Consider the following 22,683-nt stretch of genomic DNA (forward strand, 5'->3'; position numbering starts at 1 on the left):
CAGTCATCACTGGATTGATTGCCATTGAAAATACAGCAAGTCAGTGACTTTAATTACAGCTCATTTAATTATAAAACTTAAATTGATTATTTACATTAATGCAAGTATTATTAATATCCCTTACTCTGCTATAGTAAGGAATATTTTTCTCTGCAGATTATCGATTTTACTGTTTTCGTGGAAAGTATGCATTTTTTTAAGATCCTAAGATTCCGAAAAAGTAGTTTTTAAAGATCGCAGAAAAGTAAATATATAGAAGAAGACGCTGCAAATAAGGTTTTGGTGGAGCAAAAATCGGAACTCGACTTTTTCACCACATTTAAACCTTTAAATAACCTCCTTAGCCACTGCCTATTGTAGAAATTATTAAAAAAAAAAATTACCCAACTTTAATTCTTGCAAAAAAATAATACCTGCAATAAAATACAAAATCAAGAATGGTTACCCTTCTCCGTTACATGCACTGTAACATTATCTCGTTAAGAAATTATAATTTAAGATGTATAAATTGAAACAAGCACAGCATTTTTCGTTTTTGAAATACGTAACCTTCCTGAAACTTAATAGATCAGATTAGGAACTTCTTTTTATTTTTTACAAAAAAGCGAAGACAAATGTAAGTTAGTTAAAGCCTCCAACAAACATTTAAAAATAAGTAAATTCTAAAACAGAATAAATAAATCATTTCTTTGATGATGTATTGTTCAAGTTTGTGCACTCAAATGATTATGATCTGTAATGTGGTGGTAATATGAGACAGATAAGTGGAAGGTTAATTATTAAGCTCTCTTGCCAAAAAACACAGATCCATTATTCATAATTAGGGAACGGATTCGTATGTATTTACATATTTTTTTCTAGGCAATTTACAGACGTTTTTCAACTAGAAGTATTCATACTGACACTTTTTAAGCCGTTTGAGTCTACTTTTATTTCACATATTTGGATGTTATCGCATATTTATACATATTTGATTAAAATAAATAAATATTTCTACATATTTAATCAAAATATGTACATATTTTTTCATATTTTTCATTTTGGGCATATTTTCATAATTGGGAGGTGGTTGACAGGAACTATGAACCACAGACTGTAGGGCTGTGAATCACAGTGGGTATAATGGTTATTGTAATTTACATAGAATGCTGCTAAACAGTGACGGGCACTTGTTAGTTCTTTGAAGTTGTCTGACGTTGTCTGTTCTTTCAGCTCGTTCGTTGAAGTGTCCAATTCATTTCGTTCGGTCACTTAGTGTATTCTTTTTTGGGTGAAATGCCACGAACATCGGCCTCAAACAAACAACTGGTTGCTAAATATCTTCGCGAGTTTCCAGCAGAACTTTTTCGAAGTGATGGAGACATTTTGTACTGCACAGCTTGTGACAAGCGCGTTTCTTGCTCTCAACGTTCCCAAGTCACCCAACATATTGCCACCGGATCGCACATAGAGAATAAAAACAGAAAGAAAGAGAGGACGTCCTATCAAGCCTTCCTTACATCTCCATCATCAAGTAAGTCTACTCTGAGTACAGATCTGTGTCGGGCTTTGGTTAGAGCAGATATCCCTTTCCACAAACTTAAAAATCCTCATTTCAAAGGATTCTTAGAGACCTATATTGGGGAAAAAATGCCTGACGAGAGCACTCTGCGGAAAAACTAACTGGAAGATATCTATAAAAATCCGTTCCTTATTCATAAATATTCGAAAAAAATAAAGCTCGAGATAATATTTTATTAATTTTTGCTAGCTGGAGTCTGTTAGACTAAGTTCTATCACGAGGCGAATTATATTTAAACACAGAAAACATAATTCTGTATTGCTCTCTCAGTTTTCTCGTTCCTATATCTCTACTTCACCAAAGTATTAAGCTTAGCTTCCAAAATGCAAGTAGATATCTCTTTCTAAATTCAAATTGGCGAGGAATCGGTCCAGATAAAACCAACAACTCGTCTTTTTGCCAACGTTTTGACAAAATATATTGTCTTCTTCAGGGCCTGGATATTACAAATACATAAATACAAACAATTTAGAGATTGAAACTCAGAAAAAAAATAAAAATAAATAAATAAACGAAATACAATAATTTTTTTATAATTATTGAAACTTACGTTTACTGAAACTCAACCAACCCGCATAGCCACGTAAGTTTCAATAATTATAAAAAATTTATTGTATTTCGTTTATTTATTATTTTGTATTACTGTGTTTCAATTCTCTAAATTGTTTTTATTTTTGTATTTGCAATATCCAGGCCCTGAAGAAGGCAATATATTTGTCGAAACGTTGGCAAAAAGACGAGTTGTTGGTTTTATCTAGACCGATTCCTCGCTAATTTGAATCCTTATATTCCATTTTTAGGAATAACAAGATGTTCAGGGGTAGACTTTCACTGTAAGGTTGGATTTCTGCCTAATTTACAGTTTAACATTCTGTATAATTTTGCTTAGAACTAATTACTGAAATATTCGAAGTATAAAAAATAGTTTTGAATTGAAACTTTAAGAATGGAGCAGTAACTACAAGTAGTTGCTTTAATATAATGATAACACGAATAATACCACTTACATCATTAATGAAATTTAAAAAACAGTTCATAAAACGTACAAAATGTCGGTGACAGTTTCATTGATGTCAGCTTTTATAATAATATTAATAATAAAAAGGTTGGAGGGAAAAAAATTTAACGAAAGATGACAAAAAAATGAAGCTGTAAAGAGAGATATAAGAGAGTCAAGTAAAAATGTCAACTAGAATCATGTCTAAAGATGATGTCTCCAGGGAGCCGCCAGAGATGGCTCACATATTGCAACGTTCTTTTCTCGCATTTTTACTTATTCTCCTCTTCTCCTTCAGTATTATTGTTTGTGATAGCATTTAAGTGCAAGAATAACAATAAAGTAATGAAAGTACATATGATTTCTCCTTTACTACCATTCTCGAGTGGTTGTCTTATAGGATATCGTGAAATCTCTTTGCTGAAGTAGATGGAATTACAAATTTCTCTCTTGGGACTCAGGCCACGTGCTCTCGCTACCTCCTGCGCCGCTTTTGCTGCTTGTGGCAATGTCTTGGAAAGTAGAGGGGTTGACGAAGTGATTTTGTAACGTGCTGAAACGTTCATGGGAAATGAAGCAGCGGAAGGAATATCTGTTCCGTTAAAAAGATTGGAACTATTTCTCGCGAAGTACGGAAACAAGGGAGCGATCGAGCCAAAGAAGAGGAACATAATTTGAAAAGCGAATACAATCCGATTGAGCACATCTTTAGCAGAGGCCAGCTTAGCAGTGCCTTAATTAAGTTAACCATTATATAGTCTTAAGTTTCAAAAATTAAGGCTTTCAAAAAAAAAAGTTGCAATCGTTGTACACTTGTCCAATGAGTTTGTAAACCACTGGTCCAAGTGGTTATTCAATTTTTGTATAAGTTAATTTCTGTGTTAAGTACCTGGGATTCTTCATGGACAAACGCCTAACCTGGACTCCACAGATTAAACTTAAAGGGGAAAGAACTAAACAGACGACTCTTACTTCTCTCTAGACTTCTCGACAAACGATCTAAACTCTCACTAAACGACTTATCTACACAATGATACTCAAAACCTGTCTAAACAAAGCTGAATGGAACTTTGGGGCTCAGCCAACGCTTTCAATATCTACAGAATCCGATCTTTTCAATCAAAAACACTCAGTAGAATCGCTAATGCTGCTTACTTTGTTTCTAACTCCTACCTTGCACCGAGATTACCTTCATCCTTATGTTTCAGAAGCTGCAAGATCCCGTTATGTGTTAATTCGACGCTTCAGTTACCTCACATCCCAATTCTCTTGTATCCCTAACTTGCTGCATTACCAGACAATCCTCCCAAGACGGTTTAAGCGCCGGTGGCCACGCGATCTTCTAAATGAAGTAAGTGCCAGCGAACCATAGTTGAACTGTACCACTTTGGGAGTTTCACCATAGGGTGAATTCTCCCCTCATGCTATTCATGCATTTATACTATGCATCATGTTGTATCAGCTTCACTTATTGCAGCTGTTAAAATAAATAAAGTTAGAAAAAATCTTAGTTTCATAATGTGTTTTAGTTAATATTCATGAATGGCCTCGCAGTTTTCTGTTTTCTGAAAATGGAGTAGTTAATCCTGAAGATGACTGAAGAGTTGCACCTGGGTAACTTCTCTTCAGTTATTGTTATTGATACTAATAGTGCACACAGCGCTAGTGTAACTTTAAAATAAATTAGAAAAGACAAAAACTAATTATAACGAGAAATTTGCAAAGAGAGTTCGATTAAAAGAAAAAAAAACTAAAGCTTAAGTGAACTCGTGAACTTAAAAAGTTCATCTACCCTCTGCTTGTACGACCCTAATTAAAACAGTTCTGATTTCCATTCCACGATTAGAGAATCACGAAGTAATCTGGATAACCAGTTCTTAAGAACTGCAGAAATAATACCAGTGAAATAATTCGAAACTCTCTCTACAGATGCATTTCACAGACTTGACGATAAAAACATATGCACCCTAGTTACAGTAAATAACTGCACTTAGGACCTCTCCATTAATGGCTATTAATCCACAGCTCCATTTCACAGTGATACTGCAAATTAATGACCCAATAAACATGCACTTTCCCATAAATGTACCCAGATTAAATAATTTTTTCAGAGGGTTCCTCCCTGCTAGAACTTGTTATTTAAATTTTTAAACACGATTACAATACTTCCATCTTATGCATTTAAAATTTACTTTTGGCTAAGTTGAGAAAACACTGTAATAATTAGAATTTCATGACCGATTCAAGTCTACTTTTATGTATCATTATTTACTATCTCCTCAATAACTAATGAATTATAATCACGTCTAATTTAAATCTAATTTAAATGCAGCCCCTCTCTGTAATTTATTTTTTTGAGTTAACATTATAATCTGGGTAAATTTAAATTTTAAATTCATTTTAAAGTATTTAAATGTCCTTTCGATTGAATAATTTAATGTAATTTTAAGATTTTTTTTATTCTTTTTTAATGATGCACGTCGAAGTTCTATTTGTGTTCTCCCACAAAACCTTATTCAGTTCAATCTGAGAGGTTACAACCTCCTTCTTTAGAACGTGATAACTTGCTAAGTGGTAACAAATTTTTTCTTGGATAATGGCATCATCAGGGTTTTAGAATTTCCATCCATTTCTCCATGGAGTGCAGCTGTTATCGGTTCTAGACTCAGCTTTTTTGTTATAATGTGCATTATAAGGGAACCCCTCGAAAGCTCATAGAACCTTGGTTTCTAAACCAAGGTTTTCGTGGATGTTCTGGGAAGAGAGAGCTGTTAGTCCAACAGTCAGCAAGATGAAGAATTTTTTTTTTAGATTCAGCAATTCCTGAATCCTGGCAAAAATACAGATCTCTCATACCGCCTCTGTTGGCCAGCTCCTAAGAGCAACATTCCGGGGGCAATCAGGATGAGATAAAGATCGGATTTTGGCTCCCAATATTTCATTTAATTAAAGCATTAAGTTTATAAATATTTATTTACTTAAATTCAACATTACCATTTTAAATTCGCGCTTACCATCCAATTTTATGATTCTAAAACATTGCTTGTACATAAAATGTAGAGGAGAAGGTGGTAATATGGGACAGTCTTTCTTTACCTTGCATATTTTGAACACTACAGAATTTAAATCATAGACATAACATTATTTGTCTTTGTAAATTTGGAACCCCTGAGTGAATTACAGCAAGGAGTCTGTGGAGTTACACTGAAAAAGTCTGTCGTGGAGCCATATTTGGTTTTCAAAAAGTGTGGTCGTAATATGGGACACGCATAATAATTATAGTTAATGTTCTCCGTTTCTCCATGAATTGTAAAAAATAAGCCTTAAATATGCCACAAAAACTATATTTTACACAATTATCGTACATTAAGGATAAAAATTAGGGTGTAATCAGTTTTCTTCAGAGAAATGTCAAGACATGATAGGTGTAGACTGGACCCAAAAATCACAAACAAATGACTCCTTTTCACACGCAATGCACTCCATTTGAGCCCAACGACAACAAACAATGCACTCAATCCACATTTCTCCGGGTTTTGAGTTCTTGAACTTTTCTCCGCAAAAAAATGCAATCCGCATCTTCATTATCTGGTGTCGAATTTTGGGGTGAAGTGGACAAATCCGATTCACTTGATGAAAATGAAACATCAGAATTGTCTACAGAATCTGTCTCTTCGGAATTTAATTTCCTCTTGCCTTTCATCCTTTTTCACCCAATTTTTACGTTTGCCTTTCGGCGATGATCCTAATTTGGTTCTAGGCATATCTTTTTAGGCCCTTTTTAGTAGAAAAAGAAAAATTTATAAGACGCTAGTTTCGTCCACAGTGCCACTTTTCACACTTGTTTGGCAGACGATTAACGAGGTTGTTATATGGGTCAACGCTGTCCCCATAATACCACCTTACACCGCCTACAATATAACCTCATTTTTTTCCCAATATACATTCATATTTGAAATCCATAATACTGGCAGTTAAAACTCTCTACTTTCTACATTTTTAATGTCTAAGGGAAATTATTCTAACTTTCCTCGGTATTAACCAAAAGCAGAGGAAAATCAATCTTAAGAAAACTTTTTTAGCATTGACAAAATCCAACACGGTCCTCTCTCTTGGACAAAGCTGCCACTCGATTGACGGCGCTGCCTTCTGCAGCAGACAAAGCCTACCCCAAAGAGTAGTGAACTAACAGATAGTACTACTGGTTTTCTCAAAAACAGGGGTATCCCAAATTCCAACCCCGTCCCAAATTACCACCTTCTCCTCTACAAAGTCCTTAAATATTTACCCAGTTTTCATTGACTTTATTGCAATATTTTTTACAATTTTGTTTTACTAATTAATAATATTCTAATTAATACAGAGAAAATGTAACCTTTCTTTCTGAGTCAGCAATTGAAACATAAATGAAATTCAAATTCTCTACACCAATCTGATGAATCAACAACACCTGATGATGGATGGAAATCCATACCCAAACAAAAAATATGAAATCAAAAAGTAAAAAGTAAAGTAATCCTATTTTTTCAGGCGGGGCTAGTTGGACGTTAATACCAATTAGGTGTCGTGGAAGGAGGCGACTACCAAACATTACGATTAATTCCTTTTATTAACCATTAAATAAAATCCAAGACCTAAAACCGGGGAATCGAACCCAGTACTACAATACATATTAGCTTTACTGGTTTCGCCTCTAACCGCTCGGCTTCCGTGGCGCCTAATATGAAATCAATGTAATTAGGTAATTAATCCTACCTAGAGTAGGACATACACCAGGAAATGGTAGAGATCCTCCTGTATCCCTAAGGAGCACAGAGAGCACATGCTATCATTACCTTGTCGAGCCAACCATGGGACACTATTCAGCCAGAGTAGCTCGGCTCGAATTTTAAATAGCCAGGCTAAGGCCTCTGAAATTTAATTGCGCGTTGGCTATATGACCAAAAAGCGAACTGCTATCGTCTGAAATCGATGTATGAAATTACTTTTACTGGGTTATAAGAACTGCTTTTAGCGTGCTTAAAGTGCTAAACTTCCTCAACATCTCTGATCCTTATTATTTCCTTTCTCATATCCTTTTATTCCAAGAACTCCAGTGAAAATCCAAATTAGTGAGCGGAACTATCTGTATACTTTTTCTAAATAAAGAACTACGGAGCTATTAGTTATTACAACAAAAAATAACTGTACAGCGACAGTAAAATGGAAATAACCTTCATCTTGTCGGACACATACTGGACCAAGGGTAGACAATATAAAAAACAAGTCGAATAATTAGAAAGGTCGTAGGGCAAACTCGTACTAGAACAAAAGAAGTTATGAAATAAAAACTATATGAATATAAGGGAAGCGTACAACATTCTCAAAATTTATTAAATACTTCATTAGAATTTACAACTTTTATATAATATGTGAATAAATAGGTCTTTCTGAGAAGCAGCTGAATAGAGAGCTGAAAATTCTAGCTTTTATTTTTCAGCAAATAATGAAGTAAAGCGACGTAGAGTGGCGGAATTTGAACCCTGTACAGACAGTTTTGATATTGTTCGCCCGCTTACGGTTACACCCGACTTTCTCTTACTGCTGTAAGTTCTTATTCAAAGCCGTGCGATTAGAGTGTGGAGGCCCGCGAAGCTAAGATGTAAGATGTACTGGGATTCGATTCCCGGTCCTAGATCTTGGATTTTAATTATTTAAAAAAAAAAACAGGCATTACTTTACTTTCTAGGTAAGTTGGGATGTATTTGCTGCTCTAAATTTAAGCATCATTGGTTATCTTCTCAACGTTTTCGAGATTGTCGGGCTAATCCTTAACGGAATCTATAAATAGTGGAATAACTTTTGTTGCCGTTTCTTCGAGCCTTTTATTACGTTTATAGAAATGAACTTCCTGGAGGAGAAGTTGAGGTTAGATCTAAAAGGCAGTGAATCCCTAATTATGTGATTAGAAATAAAGTAGACATAAAGGGAACTATCGTTTATAGCATACTATAGAATCTAAGGGCCTGTAATGGTACGGCCATCTAATGAGAATAGATGAAGATCGCTGACCAAAAAGAGTTCACAAGCACCTCCCAGAAGGAAAGACGCAAACGATGCAGGCCTAGGAAGCGATGGATAGAGGCTGTGGAGTCTATCTGCTAGAGAACTCAAAGAGGGAGATTAGCAGGTCCGGAAATTATGGCTTTTGGGTATCGAGGATAAGACCTAAATGGTTAGACAACTTCTAGGAGGAAAAAATTGTGAAGTAATTAATTAAAACTGTCCGGTAGGACAGTTGTATAAGGGTTGATCGTCAAAAACTGCACGAAAAAGCGTAACGTTGAAAAACACTCAACTTTGACAATTTTTTTCTATTTTTCTATAAAAGATAAAATTCCCAAATTTTCTTTAAAATATAGGGCAAATACTCCTTTATCTCTGTGATTTTTTTTGTAACAACACATATTAAATAGATTTTGAGAAATAAGTTGCTGAAAATGGGCAAAAACGGCATTTTCAGAAAATGTTCTTGTTGTTCTTCTTACCTTTTTTTTGTAAACTGCGTAGCGCCTAAACGCGCAAACCGATTTTCATGAATGAGGTGTCATTCGATTTGGAATTTTATGTAGATGTGCCTTTTGGGGGTCACAACGTTGTACATCGAATAAGAGAGGAGTTAGCCCCATATATGTGAGCCCCCCTCCAAAATTATTATTACTAATAACTCAGTAAATCTTAGTCTGATTTTGATAAAATTTGTGCAGGATGAAAGGGTTAGGGCTCCCCTACCTAACATTAAAGCAACGTTCTCCTTTTACACCTACTATAGGGAAGTTTTTTACCACTTAAAGGCTTAGACAGGTTGGTTCAGTTGGCTTTGTAAGTGAGAGATCCACAGTACGAATCTTGCGTGTGACTACTTTTTAGTTGTTAGAATTTGTTGTTTCTTTTTACTTTATTTATCAGATTTTAATGTGATTTTTTTGTTCACTATTTGTGCAGGTGTCCGAGGGCTACGGCTGTTTACAGATGTGAAGCGCCCATGATTTCCGGTTTGGCTTTGGTGGGCGACGACCACAATGATACGGCGGCCTATCTATTCAACATTAATCTCACATCCTTCTACACTAATCTAACGGTAAATCTGACTAATGAAACGGGCTTTGTGAACGGTAGTTACGGTGAACAGACTTTAGTGTTTCCAAGCTATATTCGTACAGCTTCCATGGTGTTATGCATTGTTATATTGGGTATCGGTGTGGTAGGCAATATGATGGTACCATTGGTGATTATTAAAACTAAAGATATGCGAAATTCTACGAACATATTTCTTATGAATTTAAGTATTGCCGATCTTATGGTGTTATTAGTTTGTACGCCTACAGTGATGGTGGAAGTGAACTCGAAACCAGAAACCTGGGTTCTTGGTGAGGAGATGTGTAAGTACCTCTTTTTTTTTCTTCCAAAATGTATTTATTTTTATAATTTTACATCTTACACCTATTTATAAATAATGCGTTCTTTTTTTCTCATCAGCAAGTAGATAGGTTTGTGCTCTGTCTATTTTCTTATCAAATATCTATTCTTCCGTTGATTCCACATCCGCTTTAGATGTAAATCCACTAATGGTTACCACCATCTCCATACTATTCAGTTCGCCGGCGGGATTTGGAGCCTAACTATAACCTCTCTTTCTTCAGATCCCTCTCTTTCTGCTGGAACTAGATCAATCATTTTGAGATCACTTTGCTCTCTCTTTGTAAGGAAACATTAGTTTTTTTATAGACCAAATAATCAATCATTTTGAAAAAAAGTTCCCATATTCTTTGTTTCATTTTATTTTATTTTTTTAAAGTTTAATTTGCTAAAAATAATGGACAAATTTTTGGCTTTATTTTTATAGCATACAGGTCGTTTTTTTATAGATTATTTTTTTTTTTTTTTTTTTTTTTGCGCATCAACAGCTGAGGTTATTAGCGCCCGGAGCTTTTTCCAGTGCACTGCCGGCCTCCGGACAGTGTTCTCTCTTTACAGACAACACTGTCCATCACCGGACAGTGAGCTGTAAGAAGCTCCTAGGAAGAGAAAATCTAAGGGTCAGCTGTTTATAGATTATTATTCGTATATCGATAAGTTTTACGAGGGTCGTTTGAAAAGTCCGTGCAAAGTCAGATAGATAGCACCACTGGCGCGTATCGAGGTTATGTTTAGTTAGTAGCATCTCTTAGAAGAACCCACACCAAGTTTCAGCCAGATCGGTCTATTTCTTTGTGTTTGGCATTTGTTTGAATCGAGGAAGTCGAGTGATTTTCAAAAAATGGACGAAAAAGAATTTCGTGTGTTGATTAAACACTACTTTATGAAAGGCAAAACGCCTCAGGAGACTAAAGAGAAGCTTGATAAACATTATGGTGACTCTGCACCTTCGATTAGAACAGTTTATAAGTGGTTTCAAAATTTTCGGAGTGGCCATATGGGCACAAGTGACGCTGAACGTTCTGGACGCCCTGTTGAGGTTACTACTCCAGAAATCATTGATAAAATCCATGATATGGTGATGGATGACAGAAGAGTGAAGGTGCGTGAGATTGCTAGTGCTGTGGGCATCTCGAATGAACGGGTACATAATATTTTGCATCAACATTTGGACATGACAAAGCTATCCGCAAGATGGGTGCCGCGATTGCTCACGCTTGACCAAAAACGAAATCGTGTAAGGAGGTTTGCAGCTGTTCCAGAAGAATCCGCAGGACTTTAAGCGTCGTTTCGTCACTGTGGATGAAACATGGATACATCACTACACTCCTGAGACCAAAGAACAATCTAAACAATGGGTTACCAAGGGGGAATCTGCGCCAAAATAGGCGAAGACCGTTCCTTCGGCCGGAAAGATTATGGCGACTGTCTTTTGGGATTCGCAAGGAATAATCCTCATCGACTATCTGGAAAAGGGTAAAACTATTACAGGTGCATATTATTCATCGTTATTGGAACGTTTGAAAAGTGTATAAGCCTAAAAGGAGACTATGTTGAAAAATAAAAAAAGTTTACCTCAAAAAATTAAGTAGTTATGCGGGTAGGTTGAGTTACAGAAACTAGTTTCATAGCATAGCCACGCCCTCAAGAGGACAATATATTTGTCAAAACGTTGGCAAAGAGACGAGTTGTTTTATTTGACCGATTCCTCGCAAATCTTCCATCCTAAGTTCTGGCCATTGGTAGAGAGTCGAGAACTTGGCTACTGTGCAATGATTCCTGCCCTAAAATGACTCCTGGTTGTTGTTTGAAAGAATCAATCAGCCAAATGATAAAAATTGTATTTTCACATTCAAAGCATTTATAATTTTTTTTGTATTTAATTTTAAAAAACACTCATAATTTCGCTGAATTGAATCAAAAATTATTTGTTACAATATTATTTCTTAAAATACTCATGACAATAGCCTGGAAACAGTTCTAATTATTAAGCAATAATTATAAAATAAATAAGTTTGGCCGCTCTTGCAAAGTTTAAATATTATAAATTTAAATGAATCCATTTTAAAAAAACATTTAAGCAAAATAATTATATGTTCCGAACAAATTATTCAATTATAACAATATCAAACAAAAGAGAAAAAAGAATTAAACTAAAATGCCGAACTATAAAAAGATGATAATCACGATATAGACAATAAAGATAGATCAAAGTGATAAAGAAATATACACATAATTAAATTTATAGTTATTTAAATTAGTACGTAGAGAGCTCTAATTAGAAGGCGTGCTAAATATCTATCAAAAACTAAACGTCTTAAATGATTTATTAAATACCCAGTCATTTTATTTAAAACACTTTTGCAATCTTTTGCCAGGAAATCTTAAATTCTTAAGATACATAAAATAGGTAAAAATAATATAAATAAATTTATTTTAAGTTTAAAATAGTACTTATTCCTTCTATAAAAAAAAGTTAAGTTGGTGAACTTAAAATTGTGTTTATCTTTAAAAGACTCCAAAGGTTTCTGAATTATTTATTTACTCGCAAATTTACTGCCAACAAATACAAATAAATATAAAAGTAAAGGTTGCTTTTTAAGTAAAAAGAATTTATTATCTGTGAAACTTAATATTCTAACGACAAAATCGTTTTCTTGAATCGCAATGAAAAATCGAAATAAAGCAGATATTTATCTTGATTCCTTAAGATGCATTTTTTATTCATTTCAAATTTCGAAAATAAAATTAAAAAGATATTAACTTTACGTTTAGCAATTGAGTTATAGTTATTTTCTTTCTCTTTTGCTGTTTACTTCTAATCGTTTGCAATTAAATGTAACGAGCTGTGGGGGCGTAGAGTTCTTTGGTCTCAGGAGTGTAGTGATGTATCCATGTTTCATCCACAGTGACGAAACGACGCTTAAAGTCCTGCGGATTCTTCTGGAACAGCTGCAAACCGTCCTTGCAACACTTCACACGATTTCGTTTTTGGTCAAAGTGTGAGCAATCGTGGCACCCATCTTGCGGATAGCTTTGTCATGTCCAAATGTTGATGCAAAATATTATGTACCCGTTCATTCGAGATGCCCACAGCACTAGCAATCTCACGCACCTTCACTCTTCTGTCATCCATCACCATATCATGGATTTTATCAATGATTACTGGAGTAGTAACCTGAACAGGGCGTCCAGAACGTTCAGCGTCACTTGTGCCTATATGGCCACTCCGAAAATTTTGAAACCACTTATAAACTGTTCTAATCGAAGGTGCAGAGTCACCATAATGTTTATCAAGCTTCTCTTTAGTCTCCTGAGGCGTTTTGCCTTTCATAAAGTAGTGTTTAATCAACACACGAAATTCTTTTTCGTCCATTTTTTGAAAATCATTCGACTTCCTCGATTCAAACGAATGCCAAACACAAAGAAATAGACCGATCTGGCTGAAACTTGGTGTGTGTTCTTCCAAGAGATGCTATTAACTAAACATAACCTCGATACGCGCCAGTAGTGCTATCTCTCTGACTTTACACGGACTTTTCAAACGACCCTCGTATATGTTATTTAAAGTAATAGTAACAACCTAAAATCGCTACGGAACACATTCTAGTCTGCGTGAAAACTGAGTATTCGCATCCCGCGTATGACTAAATTTTATTTTAAAAAAGTATATGATGTATTAAGTATTATGTATGACTGCATATACGGGATTTCAACTGGGGATCTCCCACACTTACAAAGCCACGCTCTTGACCACTAGACCAACATTCTGGCCAAGATATTCTTTCCGTAATCATAGGTCAAGAAGTCTTGCCCACGGGGTACATTAAAGTGATTTGATGATTGCTTTTATTTGAAGATAAAACAAATTTATCCTGATTCACCCACAACCATTACATTACACTATATGTTTTAGAATCTTCAATTATTATAATTTTTTGTTCTTTGCTTCACAAATAACATTTTTTTGCAATCAGAGGACCACCCCAAACTGGTGTATTTCTGGTGGAAAATTAATATCGAAAACCGTTCACGAGTTGATAAAATTGTAACTTTGATCTTAAATATCTCAATAAATATTAGGGATATCGAAAAAGGGTCAACGTCATTTTCCAAAGTTTTTTATGTAGTTTTCATAATCATTGTCAAAACCAGTGGTCCTTATGAAACTTTGATCGGGTTTTTGGCCGTAACCTCGCCATAAATGAAGATACAGCATCGGGGTTGGAAAGTTTATTTAATGGGTTTTTCCGGATTTCCGCTTTTCTAAAAAGTTATTGGTGCGTTTTAAATGGATCACCCTGTATAGGCATTGTCACAATAAATAATAGCACTAATAATTCAAACATCGTATTATTGGAATATTTTTTTTACAACTTCTTGCGCCTGACATTAGAACTGTTCATTGCCCTCTCACTGAAGATCTGACGAATCACTTTGCAGGAATCCATCAGGTTGCTGCAGAGTAGTTTTACTTCTGAAATTCCTGCGCTGCATAAAACGTTTCTATTTGAATTCTTAACACTAGCCCAAAGTTAATTAGTTCAGCACTTAATCTTAGCCCAATGACAGAAATTTTATTCACACATTTTAGCTCATCACCAAACCGATGGGTGTTGTTAACTCTTTTCAAGACATACGATTAGATAACTGCATCTGAAGGAGCGAAATTTCGATTTTACTTAAAAATACAAAAAAAAAAACTTATGAATTCCAAACTCCATCCTAACTTCTTCATTTCATTGTATTAAACAATCAGAAAAATATTAAACGAACAACTAAACCATAAATATAAATTTTCTGAATTCATGACGCTAAAAGTGAGAAAACCATAAATGTATATATAACAGCCATAATAACAGCAGTTAAGATGGCGAGGCTGTCAGCTACATTATCGGAAAACCATTCCTAACTTCGTGGAAGCCATAACGTTATATACGGTTTTCAAAATATGGTAGCTAGAAAATGTAATAACAATTTTCTTTCTCAGAATTTTTGATTTCATCTACTGGTTTTGAACTGGTTAGAAGTGGATTTTCGTGGAACCAAAACCAAAATTATAATTTGTTCCAAATTTGGATGATGCGAGTGGGCGGGATTACACTGCGCAAGGTCAGTTACCTGTTTATCATGTTCTATATATATATATATATAAAAAATGAAAACAAGAAGAAGGTATATCTCTTTGTATGTATCATACAGGCTGTGCGTGATAAACTTAGTAACAGATTATTTATAATACACTTATATGATTTATTGCTCTGCAAATAGTTCAGTAAATTATGGAGGGACTTCCCATTACGTTGGTATATTCCACGGATTAAAACTGTTTTTATCTACCTGTAACATTAATAAATAATTCTTATTTCTAAAAAAATATTACTTATTATGAAAATTGGTACAAAGTATTACAAGGTATTATCAAGGATAACTGTAAGAAAATTCGCAAAATGTTCTTAACAATAATAAAACAAAATAGGGAACGGATTAGCTATGAGGTTAGCATACTGGACTCCCACGCGGAGGTCCTGGGTTCGAATCCAGCTGCTGACCCTTAGATTTTCTCTTCCTAAGAGCTTCTTACAGCTCACTGTCCGGTGATGGACAGTGTTGTCTGTAACGAGAGAACACTGTCCGGAGGCTGGCAGTGCACTGGAAAAAAGCTCCGGGCGCCAATAACCTTAGATGTGTGACGCGCCTTAAATCACTAAAAAAAATAAGTATTGCAAAAAATTGCAGCAATTAGAGACTAGCTCAGTTGTGTTACAGCCCGGAAGTCGCACGCCATGATTCCAAAATTTAAATACCAACTTCCTGTCCTTAGAGTATCTTTACCGAAAAGACTCTTACAACTTTCTGGCCATTGGTAGAGAGTAGAGAACGTGACTCCTGTACAATGATTTCTGCCCTAAAATGACTCCTGGTTGTTGTTTGAAAGAATCAATCACCCGAATGATTAAAATTGTATTTTCACATTCAAAGCATTTATAATTTTTTTTGTATTTAATTTTAAAAAACACTCATAATTTCGCTGAATTGAATCAAAAATTATTTGTTACAATATTATTTCTTAAAATACTCATGACAATAGCCTGGAAACAGTTCTAATTAGTAAGCAATAATTATAAAATAAATAAGTTTGGACGCTCTTGCAAAGTTTAAATATTATAAATTTAAATGAATCCATTTTAAAATAAAATTTAAGCAAAATAATTATATGTTCTTATCAAATTATTCAATTATGACAATTTGAAACAAAATAGAAAAAGAATTAAACTAAAATGCCGAACTATAAACATCGCAGCAATTTTTAATGCACTTAATACAAACAGAAATACAAACACTCACGAGAATTTTTCTTTTTTTAAACAACTCAGAACTACGCTAAAACGAAATAATGTTCACAATAACCAAAAGATGGTTACAGATCTTCGCGTATATGTGAACTCTATAGACGCTAAAAGATTACCCAAATTATGCTTAAATAGATTAATTATTTTGGGGACTCTTTTTTTTGAATATTAAAGTATAATTAGTTTGAATAATTGAAGTATAACTTATCTATAATCGGCGCTGGCTATCTGAAAGTTATCTAAAATACATGTATGAGTACGATAACAGTTATACGATATCTAGTTTAAAGCGCGGCCATTTTCTTGAAATTGCCCCCGCCCAAAAATTTGAAAAATTCTATCAGAATTTTTTTTCTCCGTTGAACAATTCTCATCGTTAAATTACTTTTGAGTCCCCTGGTAGGATCGAAATCGAAATATATTGGATTGAATATTGGTAAAATGGGTTACTTTTTTTCTAAAATACCGATTTGGGCTCCCATTTTTGGCACAGATTTTCTCGAAATCTATTAGATCTGGGTTGCTATAAAAAATTACAGATATAAATTAGGATTATGGCTCTTTATTTTAAAAAGAAAATTTGGGAATTTCTAACTTTTTATAGGAATATAATTGGCCAAAATTTGGTATTTTTCAAACATTAGTACAGAGTTTTTGGCGATTAACCCTTATTACAAACTATTCTACCGTATAGTTTTTGATAATGGCATCTTAATAATGAGATATTTTTTTTTTTTCACATCCACAGACCATTTTCCCTCCAAAAATAAACAAGTTTATTTGCGGGAAAACTCTAAAAAAAAACGAAAACGTTGTGTTGAACCTATTAAAACACAAAATGAAATTTTAACACACGCTTATATTTTAAAATGATCTCCAAAATGAATTACAGTGCCACCTGGATTAACCGGACTGACCTCCGGTTATACCCACCCTGGAAAACTGAAATCCCGGTTAAACCGAATACACAGTATTACATAGTAATACATTACTGTTTCGTCTCAGAGATCAACTCCAGTCTTAGACGGCAATACTTTTTTTTATTTTTTCTTTTTTCAATTTTTTTCTCTTTTCTTTCATTTTTTAAAAATTTTTCATTTTTTGCCGTTCAACTTTTTGGAAAATACTTTTCAAGTATTGTTTGCTTTTTTTTTTCTATCAAACGACCACTCTCTGATGAGTGTACGCAATTTGAAAAGCCCAACATTGGTCACTGGTTGGAATGTTCATTATCGTGAAAAAATTCAATCATTTCAGCAACTAAATTCGATGCTCTGCATCCAGAGATATTCCTGGGTGATCATTCTCTTCAACAGTCGATTTCATTTCCTTCTTCCGGTTCGTCTTTTCTCGGATGTTCTGGACGATTTCTTTCAGGACTAAATTGCATGCAAACTGTGGAGCATCTCTATCACAATCGAACCATTCCAAAATTTCTTTTCGATTCACGTTTTCACCTCTTTCAATCGATTGGGCGAGACGAGCGAGATTTTTTTTGTAAGACCGTGGTAAATCCCAAGAAATTCAGTACTAATTGCACCATATTTTGAGTTTTTACTCCGAATCCCGGGTAAATCCGAGGGCCGGTTAATCGTGGTTGTCCTGTAGTAGTGGATTTTAAAATTGATATTAGTTGAGGCGGCCAGCTTTTTTCACAGATCTTACCGTCAATAATTATTTATTATTCAATAACATAAAAATAGAAATTCATGTTGAGCTCTTTTTTTACGCTCACAATTTAAGAAGAGATTAGAGCGATACATTTCAAAACTACGCAACTGCACGCCTAGAGGATTACCACGTCTTCACCTTTCAGATAGATTATTTTTTATTTTTATTTTTAATTGAATTAAAAGAAGAAAATAACAAGATAAAGAATATTTACAACGAACTATTTTACTTCCATCACTTTACAAACAAATATTCACAAATTGCAGAAAATAATACGATTTAAGCGAATTAAAGAGCAATGCTACAAAACTTAAAAAAAAACAATTTCGCCATATTAGATACATGGCATGACCTTTCAAGTACTTCCTTGCAAACAAAAATCCTGAATTATTGTAGCGTACAGAGAGATGTACAGACAGTTTCAAACTGTTTAACTGGACAGTGTAGATAGTAGAAGGAAAATGGCGGTTCTGGCGCACCTAAATTGTGCCAGACCCAAACACCTCCAAATCTGACCGGGTAATCATCGAGTTCAACGAAGCTGTAAGCCATACCCATCATTCTACCCCCACCTATCATCGAATTTGACGAGGCTGAAATCCGCACCATTACAAAAAAAAAGAGTTATCGTTTTAAAAGATCTAAAGATTTAAAAGATTTAAATCGCTATAGATATACTCAGATCTAAGAACTGTTAAATAATAATTTTGTTCAGAATAATGTTTGAAATAAATAGGTTTATGACAGAGAAGTTTAAAATAAACAACAGACTAAAGAGTTTTTTTAAGCGTATGCTTATTTTTTGCGAAAAATGAGTTTTAAAAAGCACTCACACTAAACAAATAGGGTGAAGGGACCGGTAATTTACAGCTTAAGAAAAAATTCGAGTTTCGTTTAGAATATATTCCGTTATTTTGGCTCCAGGTGATGGTTGGTACAATTGTGCCGCTCCATTAGATTGTATTATGTATTCAGTAAATTCGATTTTTATGTCAACCAAAAATTATTACTTTTTTTAAAGTATTTCAATGACCCGGTGATTGACATACCGAATATTCGGTGGTACCAGTGTATGACATGGGGTGGGACCAGTGATTGATAACAAGTATATTCCTGAAACGACCTAAAAAATTCAAAATACCTAAATCACTGTTCCACTTAGATTTTTAACAAAAAATCAGTCTTATTCATAATTAATAACAATCGGTTTTTAAATTGGCCTACCTAAATAATGTAATATTTTTCAACATTACGCTTTTTCATGCAGTTATTGACGATCTACCCTTAAAAAACTATCCTACCGCAGAGTTTTAATTTCGTTCAAACCTTCTAGGGCATCTGCGTCATTCAATTATCGAGAAACTTCATTATACAAAACGTTCAAACTAGTATTGGTTACTTTGACTCAAGAAACAGTTCGCTTATCCTTCTTGCAACGATAGGATGATGATTCCGGAATGCTTTCTACCAAGATTTACCTGGTAGGTTATTATTAACAGGGTTCGGTATATCTAGTATATTAATAAGTTGCCACACACTCATCAGTAGATGGCTTTTAGTGATGGGAAATCCAGCTCTGGCAACGGACGTGATCCACAAAACTAAAAAAAATCCTCTTCTGCAGAGCAGAGTACTGTACATGGCTCCATTCGTCTGCTGACTGTAGATTTACCTTTCACTTTATACAGTTAGGTAAACTCGAGCAACTGGGTGCTATTAAGCAGCTTTACTAATTGATGTTCCTTGACCTACAACTACCTCCCGCAATTAACAAAACATTATTGGCATGAAATTTTGTACACTTATATTCTACACTTTACTGAGTTACAAGTTATATGCTGTACTTTCCTTGGGTACAGATCCATAAGTTGACAAGATATTGAGAGTTGAAATTATTTTGGGTCACGGTTTTGCTGTGAAATGGGGCCCTTATAACTCCCACAGTAAACAACAGATTATTCGTATGAAACTTTGTACTCTTACACACTCGGTTTTACTGAGTAGTATGCTATAGTTTGCTTGAGTACAAATCCATTAGTTGAGAAGATATTGAGAATTGAAATTTTTTTGGGTCATGGTTTTGCTGTGAAATGGGGTCCTTAACTCCCACAGTAAACAAAAGATTATTCTTAAGAAATTTTGTACTCTTACACACTCGGTTTTACTGAGTAGTATGCTATAGTTTTCTTGAGTACTGATCCATTAGTTGAGAAGATTTTCAGAGTTGAAATTTTTTTGGGTCATGGTTTTGCTGTGAAAAGGGGCCCTTATAACTCCCAAAGTAAACAACAAAGTATTCGTATGAAACTTTGTGCTCTTACACACTCGGTTTTACTGAATAGTATGCTTTAGTTTTCTTTTGTACAAATCCATTAGTTGAGAAGATATTGAGAGTTGAAATTCTTTTGGGTCATGGTTTTGCTGTGAAAAGGGGCCCTTATAACTCCCACAGTAAACAACAGATTAATCGTATGAAACTTTGTGCTCTTACACACTCGGTTTTACCGAATAGTATGCTTTAGTTTTCTTTTGTACAAATCCATTAGTTGAGAAGATATTGGGAGTTGAAATTATTTTGGGTCATGGTTTTGCTGTGAAATGGGGCCCTTATAACTCCCACAGTAAACAACAGATTATTCGTATGAAACTTTGTGCTCTTACACACTCTGTTTTACAAAGTAGTATGCTATAGTTTCCTTGGGTACAGATCCATAAGTTGATAAGATATTGAGAGTTGAAATTATTTTGGGTCACGGTTTTGCTGTGAAATGGGGTCCTTATAACTCCCACAGTAAACAAAAGATTATTCTTAAGAAATTTTGTACTCTTACACACTCGGTTTTACTGAGTAGTATGCTATAGTTTTCTTGAGTACTGATCCATTAGTTGAGAAGATTTTGAGAGTTGAAATTTTTTTGGGTCATGGTTTTGCTGTGAAAAGGGGCCCTTATAACTCCCAAAGTACACAACAGAGTATTCGTATGAAACTTTGTGCTCTTACACACTCGGTTTTACTGAATAGTATGCTTTAGTTTTCTTTTGTACAAATCCATTAGTTGAGAAGATATTGAGAGTTGAAATTCTTTTGGGTCATGGTTTTGCTGTGAAAAGGGGCCCTTATAACTCCCACAGTAAACAACAGATTATTCGTATGAAACTTTGTGCTCTTACACACTCGGTTTTACCGAATAGTATGCTTTAGTTTTCTTTTGTACAAATCCATAAGTTGATAAGATATTGAGAGTTGAAATTATTTTGGGTCACGGTTTTGCTGTGAAATGGGGCCCTTATAACTCCCACAGTAAACAACAGATTATTCCTATGAAATTTTGTGCTCTTACACACTCGGTTTTACTGAGTAGTATGCTATAGTGTTCTTGAGTACTGATCCATTAGTTGAGAAGATATTGAGAGTTGAAATTTTTTTGGGTCATGGTTTTGCTGTGAAATGGGGCCGTTATAACTGCCAAAATAAACAACAGATTATTCGTATGAAACTATGTGCTCTTACACACTCGGTTTTACTGAGTAGTATGCTATAGTTTGCTTGATTACAGATCCATTAGTTGAGAAGATATTGAGAGTTGAAATTTTTTTTGGTCATGGTTTTGCTGTGAAATGGGGCCCTTATGACTCCCACAGTAAACAAAAGATTATTCGTATGAAACTTTGTGCTTTTACAAACTCGGTTTTACTGAGTAGTATGCTATTGTTTCCTTGAGTACAAATCCATTAGTTGAGAAGATATTGAGAATTGAAATTTTTTTGGGTCATGGTTTTGCTGTGAAATGGGGCCGTTGTAACTCCCAAAATAAACAACAGATTATTCGTATGAAACTATGTGCTCTTACACACTCGGTTTTACTGAGTAGTATGCTATAGTTTGCTTGATTACAGATCCATTAGTTGAGAAGATATTGAGAGTTGAAATTTTTTTGGGTCATGGTTTTGCTGTGAAATGGGGTCTTTATAACTCCCACAGTAAACAACAGATTATTCGTATGAAATTTTGTGCTCTTACAAACTCGGTTTTACTGAGTAGTATGCTATAGTTTTCCTGAGTACTGATTCATTAGTTGAGAAGATATTGAGAGTTGAAATTTTTTTGGGTCATGGTTTTGCTGTGAAATGGGGTCCTTATAACTCCCACAGTAAACAACAGATTATTCGTATGAAATTTTGTGCTCTTACACACTCGGTTTTACTGAGTAGTATGCTTTAGTTTTCTTGAGTACAAATCCATTAGTTGAGAAGATATTGAGAGTTGAAATTCTTTTGGGTCATGGTTTTGCTGTGAAAAGGGGCCCTTAAAACTCCCACAGTAAACAACAGATTATTCGTATGAAACTTTGTGCTCTTACACACTCGGTTTTACTGAATAGTATGCTTTAGTTTTCTTTTGTACAAATCCATTAGTTGAGAAGATATTGGGAGTTGAAATTATTTTGGGTCATGGTTTTGCTGTGAAATGGGGCCCTTATAACTCCCACAGTAAACAACAGATTATTCGTATGAAACTTTGTGCTCTTACACACTCTGTTTTACAAAGTAGTATGCTATAGTTTCCTTGGGTACAGATCCATAAGTTGATAAGATATTGAGAGTTGAAATTATTTTGGGTCACGGTTTTGCTGTGAAATGAG

General features: G+C 34.5%; 1 protein-coding gene across 8 annotated transcripts in view; it reads left to right on the plus strand.

Annotated features, from left to right (window-relative positions):
* ETHR (ecdysis triggering hormone receptor) overlaps positions 1–22,683 on the plus strand; it is a 351,487-nt gene that overhangs the window by 123,364 nt on the left and 205,440 nt on the right. For all 8 annotated transcript variants that reach the window (XR_012454239.1, XR_012454240.1, XR_012454238.1 and 5 more), the window contains one exon: positions 9,543–9,979. Coding sequence is in view for 5 of the 8 variants with exons in the window: in XM_074114639.1 (XP_073970740.1) it covers positions 9,583–9,979 (397 nt within the window). In the remaining 3 variants the exon portion in view is untranslated. The remainder of the gene's footprint in view (positions 1–9,542; positions 9,980–22,683) is intronic.

This window comes from Rhodnius prolixus, unplaced genomic scaffold (genome assembly GCF_049639745.1).
Source record: "Rhodnius prolixus isolate KJV_2025 unplaced genomic scaffold, Rpr scaffold_7, whole genome shotgun sequence".
Lineage (NCBI taxonomy): Eukaryota > Metazoa > Arthropoda > Insecta > Hemiptera > Reduviidae > Rhodnius > Rhodnius prolixus.